This window comes from Perognathus longimembris, chromosome 1, assembly GCF_023159225.1.
Source record: "Perognathus longimembris pacificus isolate PPM17 chromosome 1, ASM2315922v1, whole genome shotgun sequence".
Lineage (NCBI taxonomy): Eukaryota > Metazoa > Chordata > Mammalia > Rodentia > Heteromyidae > Perognathus > Perognathus longimembris.
This window is the reverse complement of record NC_063161.1, coordinates 153119875-153140854: the sequence shown is the minus strand read 5'-3', so window position 1 is coordinate 153140854 and position 20980 is coordinate 153119875. Positions and strand designations below refer to the sequence as shown.

The following is a 20980-nucleotide window of genomic DNA, read 5'->3' as shown; positions in this document are numbered from 1 at the left end:
TTTTCCTTCCTCTTTCCCCAGCCCAATATGGTGCCTGATATATGATAATATTCATTGACTGACCAGCATATGATAAGCCCCCCTCTAGCCTTTTTAAAATTCAAACTTCTGACCAGTACTTCTCTCCATTTCAGAACCCCCACAGGTAGCAAAATCCATAGATGTTCAATTCCATTGTATAAAACATTGCAATATTTGTATATAACCCTGTGCATATCATATCCTCCTCTACGTTTTAAATCATCTCTATATTACTTACACCTAATGCAGTGTAATGCCTTGTAAATAGTTACTGTGTATTGTTTAGGGAATAATGAGATAAAGCAGCACTGAAACAACTATTAGCAAGCCTAGGAACACGATATTCGAATGGGATGCACTGCAAGCAGTGCTCAGACAATGAGTGCTAGAGAGAGACTGAGGGGGAGGGGGTCTGTGAAGTGGTGGGAGGGCACAGCTGGAGGTGCTACATGGTGCTCGGCATGCAGCACATTCAAGTTTTGCTTTTTTGGAACTTTTATTTTTAGAGTATTTTTGATCCATGTTGGTTGGATCCATGGATATAGAACCTGTGTGTAGGAGAGCTGACTGCAGTTCATTTTCCTCTGTGGATTCCACAGGTCACTTTATGATCTCATATCTCTCTTTGGGTTTGGCAGCCAGAGGGCTCAGAGCCATCAGTAGATATCATAGCATGACACTCAAGTATTGACCTTATTGTTTTTTCCTTTTGCCCCTAATTCTTTTCCTACTTTTGGGATTATACTGAACATATTCATATAAATTGCTTAGACAAAAAAAAAAAAAGAATCAGTTCCAGCTAGTAAAGCAAGCAAGCATACTTTTATTCTGATGGACCTAGTAGCTGTTTTGTTTTTTACTATAACTGTCAAATAACTATTTTTGCTAAATGTAGCATAATGTTTCAGAGAAGCCACTATGAAGTGAGGACAGTGGAAGAAGCATTGAAGTAGAATTTGGGCTAGAGTTACGGTTAACAGGGAAACTTTGGACAAGTTTCTGAGAACAGCTTTTTCAGGGGAAAAATTATTAGTTGGATTATTTGAGGATCCCCTGAGATCAGATAACTAAGGCCCTGAGTCCAGCCTTTGGTGTCTGGCATGCATTAAGCATGGAGTGGTACAACTCTGTCTTAGCTGCCCTGCACATAGCACTGGGGTACTCTGGGAAACAGGCCATAGAGACCTTTTCTGTGACTGACAGTAACTGTTGAACTTAACATCTGCTTTGTGCCCAGTGGGTCACCCAAACTGAAGCCTGGAGCAAGGGAGGTGTGAGCAACCACTGATGCCATATGAGAAGTGGGCAGTATGGGTTCAATGGGGCATTAAGGAAGGCCTGTGGGGACATCATGTGACTAAGAGCTCTGAGGCCATATGAAATTAGATAACACCTGGGGTGGACAAAGCCGTAGGGAGATTACTCAGCTAGAATGTGGGAACTCTGGGCCTTAGAAAATGGGAATCTCCTTTTGCTCTTCTTCTTTGGCTATTGGAACCTGGGAAATGATGAGCTTGTTACCTCAGTCTGGTAGGTGTGGGCTCTAGTCTTTGCTCGCCTGTGATCTATAACCTCAGATGAGTTACTCACTCTCTGGGCTTCTCCATTTGCACTATGGCTCCAGTGATGCTCCCACATTAAGGATCCAGGGAGAACATGTCTAGCAGCCTTGGCCTGGCAGTGACTTGAGGCAAGCACACAGCCACTGGTTGGTGACTGCTTGTCACTCCTGGTTACCACACTAGCCTTGGGAGCGCCTCTCTGTCACCCTCAGTAAGGCCAAAGCTGCACTTTGTTCCCCAACAAGATATGTCGCATGTTCTTTGTTCTTGTTTGTTCTTTCTCCTTTCTTTTGTCCTTTGACCTCCTTCACAAAACCAGAGTTCATTATTTAGAGAAGAATTTAAAATTGTAAGGCAAGCTGTGTTTATTCTTTTGTTTCTTTTCAAAAACAAGGAAGAAAGCAAAAAGCTCAAGTGAATAAGGCCTCTTTCTAAGCTTTCCTTACCTTTAAAAATAGTAAACTGAGGGAAAACTTGTGGGCCCCCCTCTGCTGAGAAAAGTACTTGGGTAAGAAGGTGGTATGACTGTGGGCGGGAGGGGGGTGGGGGGCGCTGTGGTATGTGTAAGTAGTGATGTTAACTGCATTTGTACCCAGGAAAAGAAAAGAGACCCAATGGATTTTCAAATCCCTGGGCTGCCCAAGGCTGTGTTCCTTCCTGGCGTCAAAGAGGGCTTGCCCGCCAGGAGGTGGGACCTGTCTTCACCCCCTCCACCTTTGTCTGAGGAAGCTGTATTCTGTGTGTTTGGACCGCCAGCATTCTTTTATTTCACCTGACTCATTTCCAATTAGTAGCAGCTCACCTCAAGGGAACATAATTAAGAGGGCTCTAGTTATCTGGGGGAAAGGAATTAAACAAATTGTGGAAGTGCAGTCATAATGGATGGGGGCTGCAGGATCATTAATAAATGTGCAGATCTATATGCATGTCTTATTTACTACTAGGAATGAACCCAGAATGTAGGACTTACCTGTACCTGTACCAGAAATACTGTACATCATAGGCCCTTTTGGTAAACTGGCACTCCTTTCCTTTTGTCTTAAGTACCAAGTATAACTGTGGGACGTCATGAACACAGCCTGGCTCATAGGCTGACAGCCCTTAGTTTGTAATATTGCTTTACCACTTACTAGTTATGTGACCTTGGGCAAGTTTCTTTACCTTTCTGAACCTGTTTCCTCATCTGAAAGTGTAGATAATAGCACTATTTTGCGGAGTTGCTTTGAGAATTATATATGTAATGCATAAAAGTGACTGGGTTATAGTCACTCAATAATATTAGTTCCTTTCCCTCTTAGGATTCAAAATAAAGATACCTTTCAGGTAAAGGTCATTATATTGTTACTGCCTTGACACCAGCAACAGAATCCCTTTCCTCTGTAGGGGAGCAGGAAGAAAGAGGAGCTTTCAGTTTCCCAGGATGTTACTGAGGAAGTCAGAGAGTGCAGTAATTCCCAGAGAACAAAGACCCTGTATAGTAGACCTTATTCTTATATTCAGAGATGTACAATGGCATCCTACAATCACTGTCGGCTGCACAGCAGTTGTGAAGCAGTTGTCATGATCTGCCCGCACACAGATATGGTTGTAGCTGTTAATATTATCATTGCTTTAATTTAATTATGTGCATTGCTGGTTCTGCATGTGTTGTGTTTAATTGCCATTTAAAATGTCTTCAAAATGGCAGTATGATTCAGCATTGAAATTAAAAGTTGCTGTGATTGTTGAAGAGCCCAGAGCAGAGAAACTATCGGTGAAGCAAGTATCTTTGCATTCATATTTTCGAGAGGAGCTTCGACCAAGTCCTTTCTCAGACCTAAAACAGGAAGATAATTTTAGTACGTGAATTATTGTTTTGCTTTGTTACTGAATTGTCCTTGGAAATTGATGCCTCTGAATCACAAAATGATTCAGATGAGTCGGACTGCAAATGTGAAGCTTTTAGAATTAGCTTACTAATTTATTTGACTATGTTTTCCTTTTAATATATGCCTTAGAGTGAGACACAGTTTTTAAATTTCTAAGTGGTCAGAAAGAACAAACGATTGTTTCCTTGTCAGTACATTAAAATAAGGAGGAGAGGTACCCTCTAGAAGAAAATGTTGCACAATCCCACAGAACTCACAGGGGAGTAAATGGATGCTGAGAGCATGTGCTTGTGAATCAGAAACCTATGTACATGCATGTTGGACACCATCCTTATCAGCAGAATGAAGCATGAACAAGAAGCCATTCTCTGAATGAGAAGAATGGGTCCAGTGGTGCCAGCCACAGTGGGCTTGCAGAGAACCAACCCCCTTGGGCTTGACTGTTGCTTACTGAGTGCCTACCAGACATTGTCTCTGTGCTAGGCATATCTTGGCTATTTCCAGTCCTTGCACTGGACAGATATTCCCCTTTTAGAGATACCTGGTTAGTATATAACAGGAGATTAAACAAAACAAAAACAGACCTAACCCCTCTGACTTACTAAGTCAATTACTTGGAGCTCATACATGTTAAGTTGCTCATTGTCAATGCAGTATTGCTTATTACATTAATGAAAATAAGTGACTTACTGTTTAACTATAGGGAGAGGATTCATTTGATGGCATATTATATAGTCTTTAGCAATCAAAGATGTAGCACACGTATGGAAAGAGTTGCTGTAGACAATAAGAACACAATCAAATATATGCAGCTAATTTCAAAGATATAAAACAATTTATGTTGGCTGATATTAGAAAAGTATAAGGCAAAATTGAGATGATATCTTTTTTCAAAAATGTATTTCCTTGTTGGGCAGGCACTGGTAGCTCATGCCTGTAATTCTGTCTACTTAGGAGGCTGAGATCTGAGGATACTGGTTTGAAGCCAGCCCAGGCTTCTGAAAAGTCTAGAAGACTTTTATCTACAGTTAACCACAAGAAAACAGGAAGTAGTGCTATGTCTCAAAGTGGTAGAGTGCTAGCCTTGTGTGAAAGAGTCCAGGGAGAGTATCCAGGCCCTTCGTTCAAGTCCCCAGGACCAGCATACACACTCCCCCAAAAACAGAAACAAAAAATATGGTTTTTTTTCTTATTAAAAAAAGAGGTTTCCAAGAGAATGAAACTTCAGTCATTATGCTGGCATAATGACAATAGGAATTGTTATCAGGACATACCTAGAATTACCCAGGTACATCCTTGGCATGCTGAGGTGTTAAGGTGTCTCTAGGCCTCTTTTTCTTCCCAGTCCTTCCCCACACTGAGGAAATGTAATTAGACATTTGCAGGGTAACATTGCCATAGATTCTTGGAAGTATTTGAGGCTTTGTAAGCAAATGATAACAACAGGAAAGGTATTTCTCCATACATTTACATTCATACAAAACATGGATGCACATGATTTTCAAATGAACGTGTTTCAGATGTTTTCTAAATAGAGAGCTGTTGTAGTCCTAACAATACTTGGCTAAGAAACTATATTTCTATGATAACTATAATTACTCTTTGGGAAATTATTGGGCTTAAAAAATGCCTAACTAAAGAACTACCCCTCCCCCCTGTCCCTTCTTCCATCTGTACTCACTTCTATGAAGCTTTGTTTTTCTCTATTTGGGGTATCATTGATTTTTATTGCAGGATAAAAGGGTATGCCATTAAAATCTACCAATTTAAAATTATAGAAAATATTTCTTTTCCAAGTAATAGCCTATGGTTAAATTATACAGACAGCTTGGGCTGTAGGTAGTATTCACCTTTATCTCACGGTTATTTGAATGTGTTTTTCTGCATGTCAACTTGTTAGTTAGGGTTTCATTTCTGAAATTCTAGTTAAAACTCATGGTAACTAATCAGTTGTATGCTTACATGTAAGAACTAAGGTTTAACTAAATGTTATAGATTTGAGCTTCCCACTCTCTGTTTAGCTGTGCTTCTGGACACATTAATCAGTGGCCATTTTTTCTGGAATTCTGTGCTCTTCCTGCCTCCTTTCATTACATTAGGCAATGTTCCACTCGTTGAGACATTTGCAGTCTTAGGACTTCCTGCCGGGGTTTAGACTTTGTATTTTTGACATTGAAGCTGTCATGTTCCTGAAGCTACTTAATTAGAAACACATTCATTTCAGCATATACTGAAGAAAAAAAAAAAACTTGGACAACAGAGCCAGGCACACTGGGAAGTTGGAGCGTTTGTGTGGCTGGCAGCTAAGCTAATGGTTTACAGTTTAAAGGGAGAAAAATATCACAGGGCATTTCCCTGCTCTTAGAAGCAAAGAGAAGCTGAATATGCCCAGCAGATACCCTAAATAAATAAATAAATAAATGAACAAAACAAAAGGAGAGAATATGTGAAAGAAAAGCACAACTCTACCTTCACTGTAGTTGTGCGTATAGATCTTTCTTTGGCTATTAACAAATACAGAAGTCTTCTAGAAGAATAGTCCTCAAACTGTGCTGCTAATATTCAAGTTACTTTTTCAGGTTTTCTAAATACATGACTGCTGAGATATGTATTAAGACAGTTTATATTCTGGGGAATGATTTTTGCTTGAAGAATTTTATTTGTTGAATAGTAATGAGGGAATTGTGCCCTTTCTATTTTTAAATGTTTGAACAATTTTCAAATGTACATCTGATGTTTAAAAAGCTTTGTTGCCTCACCATTGCTTTCTGGATAAAACCTACCCTCCTAAACAAACAAACAAAACAAAATAAACAAGCCCCTAAACTCCTTAATATTCCATTTTTTAAAAACCTCTCCTACCTCCTTACTTGTTTCCCAAACTCTTTCCAAGGAACCATCCTTGCCTGCCCACTTTGACTCTCCCAGCTGCCACTGCGGATCCCACAGTTCTGACCCAAGGGTGTTTTATCTAAATGTTCTATAAAAAAGAAAATACCTCTGCACAATGTATAAAATATAAAATGTGGAGAAGTCGCCAATCATTCCCTGCCTCAAGAAAGCCATGGTGTGGTGGTGAGCAGTCCAGTGCCAGTGTGGCATGAAGGAAGGAATCCGCACACATTGGGCCCAAGGATATTTCTTGGTTTTGTGGCATTTGGTTTACACGAATGACTCTCTAGTCTGTTTCCTCCTTTGTAAACTAGGAATTATGTCCGCCTTACAAGGTGATTATGTGGATTAGAAAAGGTGAATTTAAAGGTGTTGATATAACCACTAATGCACTTTTCATTGGTAGGGAGCATTATTAGTAGTCATCTATTAATAGTTTTATGTACCCTATTTCAGGCCCCTGAAAACAATGGGGAAAAACTGGTCACTCCAGCATGCTTAGGTTAAAAAACTTTGTAGTCACTTTTGCTCAGTCACTGACATGGGGAACCTGATGCCCTGTGAATGAAGCAATGAGTAGAGGCCTCATGAACTGTTAGGCCACAGGATGGCATGTGTGCCACTTGGGTGGGGCAGTTTGCCAGTAGCTTTCCAAATACCTTATTTAGCCAGAATGGACAGCTAAGTGACGTCTCTTTTGTGTTGGCAATGATGAGGATTGAACTCAGGGCCTCTAGTTTGCTAGGGAAGTGGACTGCCTTTTGAGCCACACCTCCAGCTTCCTTGTGCCCTGATTACTTTTGTGAGTTTCATTTTATGTCCAGGTCAGCCTGGCCTTCAATTCTCCTGCTTGTGGTTCCCCATGTCATTGGAAATGCCAAGCATACACCTCTGTGTCCAGCCATTGTTCTTCCCCAGCAACTGGGCTAACAGGCATATACTACCATACTCAGCCAGTGGGTTGAGATGGAGTCTCATGATTTTTTTCTTTCCTTGAGGTGGCCTCAAACCATGATCCCCTAATCTCCACCTCCCTAGCAATAGAATGACAGGCCTGAGCTACTGTGCTCAGCAGATGAAAAAATCTTTTTTTAAAAATCCGTTAAGCTAGACCACAACCTTTTCCCATTATAATTGTGGCAATCACAGTTCCCATTTATAACAGGAACTCTACTAGTCACTTGAAGTACATTTTGTCTCATTCTTTGTTGTTGTTTTTGTGCCAGTACTCGAGCTTGAACCTCAGGATTGGCACTGTCCCTGAGCTTCTTTTACTCAAGGCTAGCACTTTACCACTTGAGCCACAGCTCCTTATCAGGCATTTTGGTAGTTTATTGGAAATAGGAGTCTCACACACTTTCCTGCCCATGCTGGCTTCAATCTGCAGTCTTCCTGAGTAGCTAAGACTGCAGGCGTGAGCCATGGGTGCCAGCTCATTTTCTCTTATTCTAATAACAGCATGCCGTGTCAAGCTCGGTAGACCATTTTAAAGGTAACCTGACTGAGGACACACAGTTGCCTCACCGCTATTTGAGTACCAACGTTGAAGTTGATGCTCTTCCTGCTATCCATACTGTTTCTAGTGCTGCCTGCATTTTGAAATTCTTCTGAAGTTTCTAGGCTTGGGAACAAAATGTCATATTAGGATTTTTGTTGTGAAAGGAAATGTAACTGTGCATACGTTTATTAAAACAGTTTCTCTCCAAATAGTGAACCATCTGTAATTTTCTGTCGGAAGCAACAGACATTAAAGCAGCTGTGTGTCTCTGTTTCTCTTCACAGTGCTCCCATGCCCTACCTCATAGGAATCCATTTAAGTTTAATGGAGGTAAGTTGGCTTCTTTTCTCCTCTACCACATGATATTGGGTTTTCTTTCGCTTTGTGGAGTAGAAAAATGCAGTCTCGGGATTCACAACCCACAGAGAGATTGAAGCAACATACATTTCCCTCCCAGGTGCACAGAGCTGAGATTTGACTTAGACCCTTCTTTCTGGCCCTTGTGTTCCGAGTTCTTCCACTTTCCTTGGAGATGGTGGCTTTTCCAGAGTGAATGAGTTAGGGACACAGAGGCAGGAAGAAAGGGTTCTTTGAGAGTTTGAACGAGGAAGTGATTCATTTTCATAATGATGTTTATTCTAAATTGCTGTAACAGTATTACATTTTCATTGTAGGAAATGTGATACTGAAATATGAAGAAATAAATTAAAACTATCCCCAACGTATTATTCCAGATTGAGCCACTGTTAGCATTTTACTATTCTTCCTTCTCATTTTTATTCTGTGAATATGTATTTTTATAAATGTGCATAATTGATATGGGATATATAATTTTATGTCTTTATTTCACTTTGCATTATGGCATTTCTACATGTTTTTATCTACTCTGAGTCTCAGTCATTTTCAATTTGCTACCTGTCATTTCTACTATTTGGATATACCACAACTTAACCAAGTTTCTACTGTTGGACACTTAGGTTGTTTATCACTTTTTCCACTATTATAAATAGCATTTTAGTGAACATCTTTATTCATAAGGCTTTATCTGCATTTTGACTTATTTCCTTAGCATAGAATCCCTAAAGTAGAAATGCTTGGTCAAAGCTAGGAATCAGATGCCAGATTGCTTTCTGTGTGGCTGTACCAATTAGATAGCAGTTATTTTAAAGGACTTTTCTGTGCTAGTGTAAGGGTTCTTAGTTTGTAGACTTGAACCTCAAGGCAGACCTTTGTATTAGAGCAAAGTGGGATGGGGCTGATTGGCTGAGTGGCACAGGATTTGAGCTCTTAGAGAAAAGCTACAGCCATGGCGGCCTGTGATGGTGCTTTGCATGCTTTAAAGGAAGTGCTACTTCTCTTCTTCTGTTCCCCTCATTTCACGTCGACGAGGACCACCTGCTTCTCCACTAACTGTTGCACACTGTGCTATTGTGCTTACGAAAATGAAACAAGTTGGTTATCGAAAAACCTGTTTGTTTGACATTGAGAATCTTGATCAAAATAGACCACAGAAATCTGCTCAAATTTCTAATTTGACAGGATGGCCATGTGGCTTCTCCATTCTGTTAGCAGTCCCTCCCTGTCATCACCCAGCCCTGAGCACATACAGTACTCAGTTGATGGACTACACCCAGCACGAAGCACATACAGTACTCAGTTGATGGACTACACCCAGCACGAAGCACACACAGTACCCAGTTTATGGACTATAACCAACCCAAAGCACACATAGTACCCAGTTTTTGGACTATACCCAGCCCAAAGCACACACAGTACTCCGTTTATGGACTACACCCAGCCCAAAGCACACACAGTACCCAGTTTATGGACTACACCCAGCCCAAAGCACACAGTACCCAATTTATGGACTATACCCAGCCTGAAGCACACAGTACCCAGTTTGTGGACTATATCCAGCCCAAAACATGGTATTCAGTTTATGGACTATACACAGCCCCAAACACACGCAGTTCTTATTTTATGGACTATACCTAACTTGAAGCACATAGACTACCCAGTTTATGAACTACATCAGCCCAAAGCATATGCAATACCAAGTTTATGGACTACACATATTGGAGGATGTATTTAAATCAGATAGAAGAAATTTCATCTGTGTTTTACCTTTGTTTGTCAGGTTTGGGGGGGTTCTGTTCAGTGCACCCATATGAAAAACTAAAAAATGAATGCTTTCTAAGCTAGACACCAGTGGCTCACACCTTTAATCCTAGCTACTCAAAAGGTTGAGATCCAAGACTCATGATTAGAAGTAAGCTTGGACAGAAAGTCCATGAGACTCCAATTAAGCACCAAAACGACCAGAAGCAGAGCTGTGGCTCAAGTAGTAGAGGGCTAGCCTTGAGCAAAGAAAAGCTTAGGGACAGCAGTCAGGCCCTAAATTCAAGCCCTAGGATTTACACACATGCACACGCGCGCGCGCACACACACACACACACACACACACACACACAAAATGAATGCTTTTCTCATGGACGTTTTATGCCAGTTGCTGTAGAGTTTGAAACACGAATCTGAAGATTATATGGTCTATCATAGTTCACAATTCCCTCTTGCCTTCCAGTCTGCTCTAGGACAGGCTTTTTCAGACTGATTGTATACGTCCCAGTACCTTCGGCACTCTCCTAAGTGTCTAGCCTTAATAAGCTTTTCTTCTCTCTGTGCCCTCCAGGTCTCTTGTTTAAGACTTATGCTTCAGCTACCAAGTCCTAGTCCATGACTCCTAACTGTGATTCTAATGGCGCTCTGCCTCTCTCTGAATGTCAGGTCCAAAGTTCCTAGAACCAATTGAAATTCACCTTGATGTCTTTTCCCAGCAACGTATTAGCTGTGTAAACACACATAAACCTTGAGCAACTTCACTCCCTGCTCCAGTCCCTATGAATGGCACTATTGCCTACAGGAGCACTGAAGTGGGGCCCACTGAGTGCTCCTCTTCTCTGTCTATTCTCTCTAAATATTCTCTAGGTCTCTGAAGTATCTTCTCACTCTTTTCCTCACTGCCTTCATTGACACTTTTCTTCCTTTTTTTTTTGCAAACCTTGTTCAACCTTGTTCATTCATTAGATAACATCATGAGGCCCCTCCATTCCAAGCTTTGCTCTGTAGGTATAAAGATGATGCAGGATTCAGTCTGCAGTGTCCACATGGAATAGAAGCCCACCTTCCATGCTTACTGTGAACTGCTCCTCCCCCCTCCCATGGCTTCTCCACTGCAGCCCCGCCTTCAGCCTCTCCACTGCAGAAATGCTTGTTACCAGTGCTTGAGCTGAGTAGATCTGCATTGCCAAGTCTGCTTGGATAAGCTCTGCCCTTTTCTGCCCTTCTCTGGCACTTCAAAAAAATCCACTATCTGGTCTTCTTTTACATATAGAACTTCTTGCTCTGAATTGTGGCTGTTTGCCTCCCTGACCCGCTCCATCATCCCTTGGAGTATGAGTTCTTTGGGAACAAGGACTGTGCATCAGTCACTGTGATGGCCTTAGCAGTGTTAGCAGATGCCAGGCAAGCAGTACTGCCTAGCCACAGCTTTCTGACAAGGGTGCAGTGAGTGCATGGGAAGCTGTCACTCAGAGCACATTTAGAAGCTCTCCAACAGGCTTCACTGTTTGCAGGTAACCAAATGTCATAAATTTGCGTAGAAACAAGAAAGGTAAGTTTTGTCATTGTTATAAGGAATGTAAAGCAAGGCTTTTTGTGGAAAAGCACACAGTGCATGGTATACATATATTTTTAAGCTAAAACTTGTAACAGTGTTGCACTTAGCCATACAGGTACAAGTCTGTCCACCTTTGAAGGACTTTTATTGATAAGGGTCAGGAAGCACTAGCCAAGATCAACCTTGGCCCTATTGATTGGCCAAGTTTACTGTGCTGTACTCTTTTGTGATTAGCACTAAAAGAAAAACAAAAATAATAGTTGCCCCACCCTTGCTTGAGCCAGCTTTCTGAACAAAGAAGCATTTTCTACATATGCCACACAGCCTACATGCTATTGAATTTGAGAATTTCCTTTCCTGATCTCTTTGCGTGGATTTGAGCTCAGACTTAAGAGAATTCTACTTGTGTTTGCCAATTGGATTGGTCTGGTTGTGTCATGTCCCTCAGTGCTAGAGTCACTTCCCCTGAGGCTTCCCACAGGAACATGGGCTGTAACAAACCTGGGGCCAAAGAGACTTCTTTAAGGAAGGAGTTGGGGAGGCCCATCTCCTCTCACTACACTAGTTTTCCTACTGGCAATTCAGCAAAAGGCTTATTTTTGACTGTCTTATTTTTTCTTGAAAGCTATAGGCACCTTATTATGCCTTTGCATATGTGCCAGAATTTTTTAAACTTCAAATGAATGTGGCAGATGTTCATAAAAGTTTAGAAAAAGCTACCATAGGAAGACTTTTTAACCATTTTTATGACACTCAAATTTGTTGCACAAAAAATAAAAATTATAACCTACTATTCTCATTGGGAAAAAGGTTATTTTGAGGAAAAGACCTACTTCTAGTCTTCACGCTCAAATGGGATGCCATGGACGTGTGTTAAATGATAACCTTGTCACCATAGAGTCCGCTTCCCTTTACAAGTGACATGTTTATAGCTGATCATCGTTCCCTCCCCTGCCTTTTGATAATCTTTCTCTCATTTAAGCAATTTGAGGCTAGTGGCAAGTTAGCAGGATAGCCAAGGGTGTTGGCATAGACCTAACTTCTTCTTGGAGAGAATGATCATGTTAGTTGGCAGCTAGGAAATCCCAAAACATGGCCAGATTACACACTGACTATTTCCTTTCATTCAGCTGATCTCAATTTAGTTCAAAAGACATTTGTGCAGCCCCCGTCTGTGCCATATCTGGTAGCAGGTGCCAGGTCGTATCTGGTAGATTGAAGATCTCCCTCTCAAGCTTCACAAACAATGCTTTGTGTGCAGATATTTTATGTCACTTATGGTGGTAGAATGATCAGGAAGGAGTAGTGAAAGACAATAGCAGTGACAGTTTTAAATGGGGGCTCAGGCAAGCTTGTAAATGAAGAAGCTCCACTCACACAGACACAAGGCGGTATGGCACTGAGCTTGTTCTTCTTGCTCAGGTGATCTTGGATAAAGGGATTGTTCTGTGAGCCTCTTGTTTTCTCACTTGTAAACTGAGTGTAATGGCTGAGTCCTCTTTATGGGATCACTGGAAGGATCCAGTGAGACAGTACATGTCAAATATCTAGCACAGTACCCAGCACATAAAGAGCTTCACCAAGTCATCAATCATTGTTGTTTCTGTTTATTCACTGGGCTTAACGTTATTTACATTGTTTGCATCAATGGTTTTAAAATTGTGTTTTAGAAACTCACAGGTTCCAAGAATCATCATCCTCTTTCCCATAGGAAGATTTTGAAAAACATTGGTTTGTGCCTGCTCCATTTATTCCTGATTTGCAATGCAGCAGGCACTATACTAAAGTTAAGAATGACACTTTTGTAGGATTTGATCGATGCACTTTCATACCTGTGCCTCACCACTTCCTTACTTTTGCATGTCTTGCTTTTTCTTGAAAGCTATAGGTACCTTATGCCTATGCATATGAACCAGAAGTTTTCACCTTCAGATAAATATGGCTGTCACAATTCTTTGATTCTCTAGATCTGTCTTTGTCTCTGAGAGCTGTCTCCTTTAGACATCCAACGTAGGTGGCTTATAGTAGTGACACAGGATGCAAGACTTTCCACAATAAGATTTTGAGAAGCGTTTATGTTTAGGAGTTCTATAGTAAATGGTGACCATGACACAGTCTACACCTTTCTTGAAGTTTTGTAGGGAGCAGATACAGACAAGTAGAAACTTACTAGTAAACTGGAGTTGGTGTAAGCACTAATTGAAGATACTGGTTTTGATCTTAAGTGTTGGGGGCTTTCTTCTTAATGGAAGAGAATGCCTGGACTGAGACCTAACAGATCAGACCTAGGAAAGCTAAGGGAGTAAGGAACAGCATCTGTAAAGCCATGAGGCATAAGCCAGGGAGTTACTTCAGACTTGTGAGAATTCTGTGCCTTCCAGGAGCTGTGGAGCTAAAGTAGGCAGGAGGGGCCAGGACATCCAGGGCCTTGTAAGCCGCATTAAAGAGCCTGAACTTTATAGGGCAACAGAGAGCCATTGAAGGGTGTAAATAGAGGTGGGACATGGTCAGGCCTTCTCCTTGTGGGCCATTAGAAACACAGTCTTTCCATATAAAATGCTTAGAAACTGCCTAGCCATGTTAATAAAGTAAATTGATATTTGTCAAGATCAAGGTAATTCTTAAGGAAATTGCACACCAAAACTGTGTATATAAAATTCAGATGTGTTAGCGTCCCCAGCCCAAGCTTCTCAATGGTTCCTTTGCCACCAAGCTATGGCCAAGGTATTTGTACAGGCAGCTTTCTTTGAGATATTAAGTACTACTTTTACTAGATATTGTCTTCTCCTCTGCTTTTTGAGTATTTTTATGCACCAGGTATTCTTTTTCCACCCAAGTTGAAGGATCTAACTTTATGTGATATACTAAATGGTAGTCCCCAGCAATGGGAACAGGCTGAGAGAGACCCAGAGACCCAGTTTCAGGCCCCCAGCCAGCTGTCCCTGCCAGTGTAATCACAAGAGGTATGTGATGGATATTTGGTGAGACAGCCAGGCTCCCAGCATTCCTCTCTCTTTCTCAGTGCCATTTATCTAGGAAGGTTTAACCATGGGCCACTGGAAGCTTGTTTTTGCAAATATACCAAGGGCTTGGAACAGTATTGAGCCACCATTCTGCCACAGCATCCAGGTGCCAAATCTAAGCTCATCTTGTTTTCTGGGACACAGAAGTCACGTGTGTCCATGTCTGCCTCACCATGGGGGATTAACATAAACTAACAGGATTCACTTATTACAGAGAAAGAAAAAAACTATATCTTTTATTTTGTATTTCAAAGAATGTGAATTTCTGACAATTCAGTCAACACTATCTTAACTAGGATTTTGTTTTCTTTTCATACTTGTCCTAACATGGAAGTCTTTAATTATATATGAGAATGTGTATATATGTGTGATATTATTTATATGCATATAAAGGCCTATTATTTACAGTTAGTGAAGAAGAGTGTTTCTTGTTTTCACTGTATCATCTTTGTTTCATGAGACTCCACAAGTAGACAGAAATAAGGTGCTGTTAGTATTTGTTAATATTCAGCTAATTCAAGTCTCTGAACTATAACCGTAGTCAGATATAAATGGTGGTTGGCATGTGTCCTCACAAGAAGAGAAATTCCATGTGACATTTATTGTTGGTCACTAAATAATTCCTGTTCCTGCTTGATGAGGAAGCAGTGTTCATGTGAAAAGTCCTACCTAATGGTTACCTTATAGGCATGGTGAGAACTTGGATGAGAGAGGGAGAAGTGGAAAGAAAGTTGACCTTTTTTTTGGACTTTTGCTTAGTGTGCCACACAGGGTACTGGGGACTTTGCTTCCTTTCACTTGGGAGCATTGCTCAAACACTAAGAAATGGGAGATTTTCACATTTGCAGATGGGAGAGCAGCTGAGAGGGGAAATTGTTTGCATTGAGTCCCTTTGCTAAGTCAAGTATGCCTCTGCTTACACGATTATGCCTGGCTCTCTAGAGTTGGGCAGAGTCTGTGCTCTGTGCTGGTGTTCCAAGGAGAGCAAAGAAGGCCTCAGGACTGGCAGTCTGATTCCTGCAAAGCCAATTCTGCATACACTGGTGCTAGGGGCCACTTCCTTAGATGCTTCATGGCTCCGCTCTCTCATCTGTAAAATGTTAGTCGTCTCGAAGCATTGTGAAAATTACTGATACATTGGACTTGGAGAGTTCATTTTAAGTATGTCAAACATTCATAGAGTTAGTTACATAAAAATAGGAGGCAAAGATTAAGTCATTGAAACCCTGGATATGGCTTTGTTTTGTCATTGGACAGTAGCCTGCGTTTTCCCGGATTGCCTTGGCATGCTGTGGTGCAGTCAACACAGTGGTCACATAGGAGTCTCTGCCACTACCAGGGGATTCAAAGCACAAGCACAACTGACTAATCACCTTGAACCTACTCACCTTTAGTTGGTGGATTTCCCTATGGGCACTCTCTTTTCAGGGTGACATCAGCTTTCAAGCCAAGTATTACTCCACTGGGCCCTGGTAGCTCGCGCCTGTAATCCTCACTACTCCACCCAGGCAGAAAAGTCCATTTGACTTTTTTTGGCCAGTCCTGGAGCTTGGACTCAGGGCCTGAGCACTGTCCCGGGCTTCTTTTTGCTCAAGGCTAGCTATTCTGCCACTTGAGCCACAGCACCACTTCTGGCCTTTTCTATATATATGGTGCTGAGGATTGGAACCCAGGGCTTCATGTATACAAGGCAAGCACTCTTGCCACTAGGCCATATTCCCAGCCCCCCGCCACATTAGACTCTTATCTCCAATTAATCAGCAAAAAGCCAAAACTGGAGTTGTGTCTCAAGTGGTAGAGCATCAGCTTTGAGCCAAAAGGCCAAATGAGAGCTGAGACCCTGAGTTGAGGCTACAGTACTAGAGCGTGCGTTAGCGTGTGCACGTGTGCACACACACGTGCACACCTGCACACACACACACGAAAAAATGTGTATCACTCTAAAATGCCACTTGCCTTAATGCTGAGATTAGTTAATATTGAAACCACCTCGGGCCCCAGTACTATGTAATCAGGGAACAGTTATTCCAGGCCAAGTTAAGTGTCACCTGCAGTCATTCATTTCTAGTCTAATTTATCATGATGGAGACTTCTCTTGTGAGGCATGCTAGTCTCCAGTACATGTGGGGAAAAAAAAATGAATGAATGATTATTAGGGGAATCCATTGAAACATATGAAGTCATCATTGATGTTTGTTTCTCAACTTTCCTTTCATCTCTTAGACAGCCGTTATTACTAAAACCTACTTAGCAAAGTTAAATTGCCTTTAGAGAAACCTCAGTTTATATGGTGTTACCAAGAGATGCCTAAATGAATCAAATTTCTGTCCGATGAAGGAACCGTCGCCAGCAGGAGACCTATAGCAGAGTAGAAAGGCTCCCTCCAGCCTGGGGTTCAGCTTGTAGCTGACTAGTCCATTCAGACCAGAGGAATCAGGTCAGACAGGGACAGGGACAGGTGACTTATTCACGTGGCGTGTCTAATTGTGAAAAGGTGATCGTGGGACATGCTTGCTAGAAACTACAAATATTACAAATACTAACCCCAGCCCCGAGTGAGGGTCTATCAATGTGCACAGTGCTTCACCTTCCATGATGGAAGGGGTCCCTGTTATCCCTGGGGCCCCCTGTTTTACAGGGATATACAACTTCCTTTGAGATTGTTCTTCTCCTTTGCAGGCTAGATTCCTCATTTCATAGAAGGTTCTAATGAGGAACGAGGGAGGAAATAACATTGGTACAAACCCACATTGATGCCCCTCATAAGTGGCAAATAAACAGAAGTGACTTCCGATGTGACATGAGTGTGGCATTGGAATCTGTTTCTTCAGAAGAGCTAACTGCCTCCTCTACCTAACTCCCTTCCTGTCAGTCTTTTTTATTTTACAATGATTGACTTTTTCTAAATTGTCTTTTTCTTAAAGGCACCCATGTGAGTCTGTGTGACTTCTTTTCATAAGCTCCTTGGGAGTGACTGAGGCCTTGTGTGAGCTCAGACATGGCAGCAATGATTGAAGAGAGGTACCCTTGGCCTAGGCAAATCCCATTTGGGATCTGGGCACATGTGGTTCTGTTTAACACCATGCTCAAGGACTCATGGTATGAGTTTGTGACCATCAGGCATTTACTGTTGATATGCTAGGTCACCACAGTAGGGGTGTTTGTCAACCAAATTAAACTTCCTCTTAATGACCTAAAATAATTGATTCGGAGGTCTTTAAATGGACCAGGGCAATGTGTAAGTAAACTGAAATCCGGCATTTTCTACACAAATTACTGCATGTTATTTTGTTTGTGTTTTGCTTTTGATCAGAAAAATGTGAGTAGACTATGGGCATAGGAGCAGGCAGTGAGTCTGAGTCTGAATCTCAGCTCCATCATTTGTCTCTAACTTAGGCAAATGACTGACTTTCTGTGAGTTTGTGCCTTTCCATCCTCATCAGCAAAATGGAGTCTCCCCTCCCCCAAGGGGGTAATAGTTAAGTGTTATGCATATCAATAGGCTATTACTCAATGGTGGATATTATTATTACTAGATATTTCCAATAGGCACTTCAAGAAGATAGCTTATTAAGAGTTTGTGGTCAGTCTGTGATGTAGTAATTATATTTCCTCCTCTCCACCAACCAGCTTTCTCTATAAACTACTTTCTATACTGAAGTTAAATATCCATAGAGGAAAATGTAATTAAAAGTAGAATCCATAGACCTCCTATTTACATAACACTTGATTCTCTGCTAAGTTCAAAATTAATTTAAAGTTGACTAGTAAGATTTATGCCATGTATAGAAGGGTATAGAAGGGGGATTTTTTTTCTTGTTTATCTGGGCATGCATGATCTAAGCCTAGGTCTTTGTAGAAAAAGCTTAGGGCCACCATCCTGTTTACTCAGAATCATAGGTGAGGTTCAAGGCAGTTCTGAAGTATGATCAAAAGTCGTTAAAGTTCTATTTGTGATTGGAAGTTACCTACGTCTCACCGAGTGCTTTGTACGTCCTGCCTAAAATACTTCCCTCCATAGGATCTGACAAAAGCAAAATGGTACAGACTGGGGCTGCCTAGACTACTGGATGCTTCGTTAGCCATGTAGAGAGTATGTTAAACCTGGGGGCCTCACAGCAAATTGTTTTGAAAAATCCAGTGACAATCAGTCTATTTCCTTTCTCTTCAGCATTTGACTGCAAATATTTCATGTTGACCGAATGGGTTAAATTATGAAGCATGATAAGTACATATGCACATTACCAATCTCTAGCTTTAGAAGGGGTGGGGGGGAAGAAAGAAAAAGATAGCTATGATTTTTGGAAGTCATCCCAATTTTTAAAAATAAGAGAATTTGGACATTTTGGCATATGGGGTTTTTTAAATGAAATTTCATGGAACAGAAAACAGTCAATTTTAGGTTTCCAAAAATTGTTTTGATTTTCATTGGTATAAATTTGTTGCACATGGTTTTGGGGAAGTTCTCAGAGATACATTTAAGACTTGGGGGTTGATTTTTGAAATTATTTTTTAGATTTGTAATTTTAAAAGGTGATTTTTTTTTATCTTAAAGTATGAATTGGAGGAAAGCAGAATTCCACTTCTAAGGACAGTTTTGGTAACATCATGTTTTGCTAAACAACTGAACTTGGGGCCAAAGCAGTGAGCCTTGTTTCAGTGCTCTTTGCACTGAAGTGTACCCACTTCTTTTCCCCACCTCAAAGTTACAATCTCCAGGCAGAGCTAGTTGGGCATCCCATTAGCAGCAGCTGCTGGTGATCAGCACTGTGAGAGTCACCTGTGTAAGGTCATGCTTATTGCACATCAAGGTTTGGGCAGTGTCGGAAGAGAGGGAAGATGCCCAGGAGGGGGCTCCAGGCCACCTGCCGTGTGAGGATCAAAGGGTTGAAAGGTCAGAGGGCACAGCTCCCTTAACCATATCTGTCTGGGCAATAGCTGTTTCAGGTTGTAAATCTTGGCGATTTCATTAAGTCCCTCTGGCTGCTACTGGGGCATTGAAATAATAAAATTTTATATCTGCTCCCTTTCCTGCCTCTGGCAGCCAGGCTGATACATTCTCTGCAGAATGGGGTGTCCCATGAAAACCTTTCCTGCAATGATCAGAGTAGCCCTAATGAAGCCTCAGATTAGGAAGCTGGGGTTCACAGGACCTCATCCTCAGGAAGTAATTTTTTTGTAGAAGAAAAAAGAGAAGTCCCCACAAGAACCACTTAGGAGCCTTTTGGATTTATAGAGTACCTTTCTTCCAAAAAGCAGATCACCAAAATCTCTCTCTTGGCAAATGGTTCTTGGTACCCATAGGAGATGAGACCAGGCGAGTTGAGGCGAACTTGGTTGGTGTTGCCCTTGGTAAACAGTCCTGTTCTAATGACTCCAGTTCTTATCGTGGGCAGCCCCCAGCGTCTAGACAGGTCTACGTCCCACTGCAGACCTTTGGGGTGTTTTTACACATGTGTTCTGAATATGATTTTCTAGGTATTTTTCCTAGAATTTAAAGGTGACGTGGACCCTAAGGGCTCAGAGGCTCCTGGGCAGGACAAATCACAATAATGGCTGTCCCTTTACTGCGTATGTTTAAGACCCCCCGTAGTTTGTTTGAAAAGTTAAGAGATTTTCACAGTGAAGGTGCCATTTCTGAAATTTAAAGTGTTCCTTTCACCGGGAGATAAGTTCGCTCTGATTAAGTCCGTAATTCTCACTAAGCCATGTTTATGGGGGCAATAAACAATGTTTCAGTGTGCTTGTTAAATTGGGTCTCCAACCTCTCCACTCTTTAAAAATTGACATTTCAAATAAAAGGCAGGTGGAGATGGGAGTGGGATTTGTTGTGCTTTGTGACGAATGAATGATTGCAAGTGGCAGTTGTATGAGAGGAGTGAGGCCTTACTTTTATGACATGGTGACCCCTACCCATTTTGAGACTAGAGAATCACATCCCCTAACATTCCCAGGAAGTTCTTAAATTCAAGTCTCATTGTTTCAATCTGAATGGATTTGGTTTAAAACTACCAGTTACATTACACTCATGGAAACATGTCTATGCCCTGGGTAGTAGCAGCACGTTCAATAGATAAAGAAATTTAAGCGCAGAGAGGTTAAATATCTTATCTAAAGTCATATAGCTAATAATGAGCAGGATTCAAACCTAGTCATTCCATTGTGTAAAGTTTTAGCATGCTCAGATGGAAAGTATGATACTGGCCCTACCTTCTTATTTTTTTCCCCCAGTACTGTAGTATGAAATCAGGTGCTCTGTCACTTAAACCATGCCCCAGCTCTTTGTTGTTGTTTTTTTTGGGGGGGAGCCCTATTTTTCTAATAGAGGCTCACAGGCCAACTGTGGGCTATGATTTTCCTACTTCTGCCTCCTACATAGCTGAAAGTCCAAGTATGTGCTATCATACTTGGCTTTTTTGTTGAGGTGATGAAGTTTTACT

The 20980-nt window shown here is 41.4% G+C and overlaps 1 protein-coding gene across 9 annotated transcripts in view; it reads left to right on the top strand.

Moving 5' to 3' along the window:
* Window positions 1-20980, top strand: part of Dennd1a (DENN domain containing 1A) — a 453328-nt gene that overhangs the window by 262749 nt on the left and 169599 nt on the right. For all 9 annotated transcript variants that reach the window (XM_048342185.1, XM_048342167.1, XM_048342121.1 and 6 more), the window contains one exon: window positions 8126-8171. In XM_048342185.1, the coding sequence (XP_048198142.1) occupies window positions 8126-8171 (46 nt within the window). The remainder of the gene's footprint in view (window positions 1-8125; window positions 8172-20980) is intronic.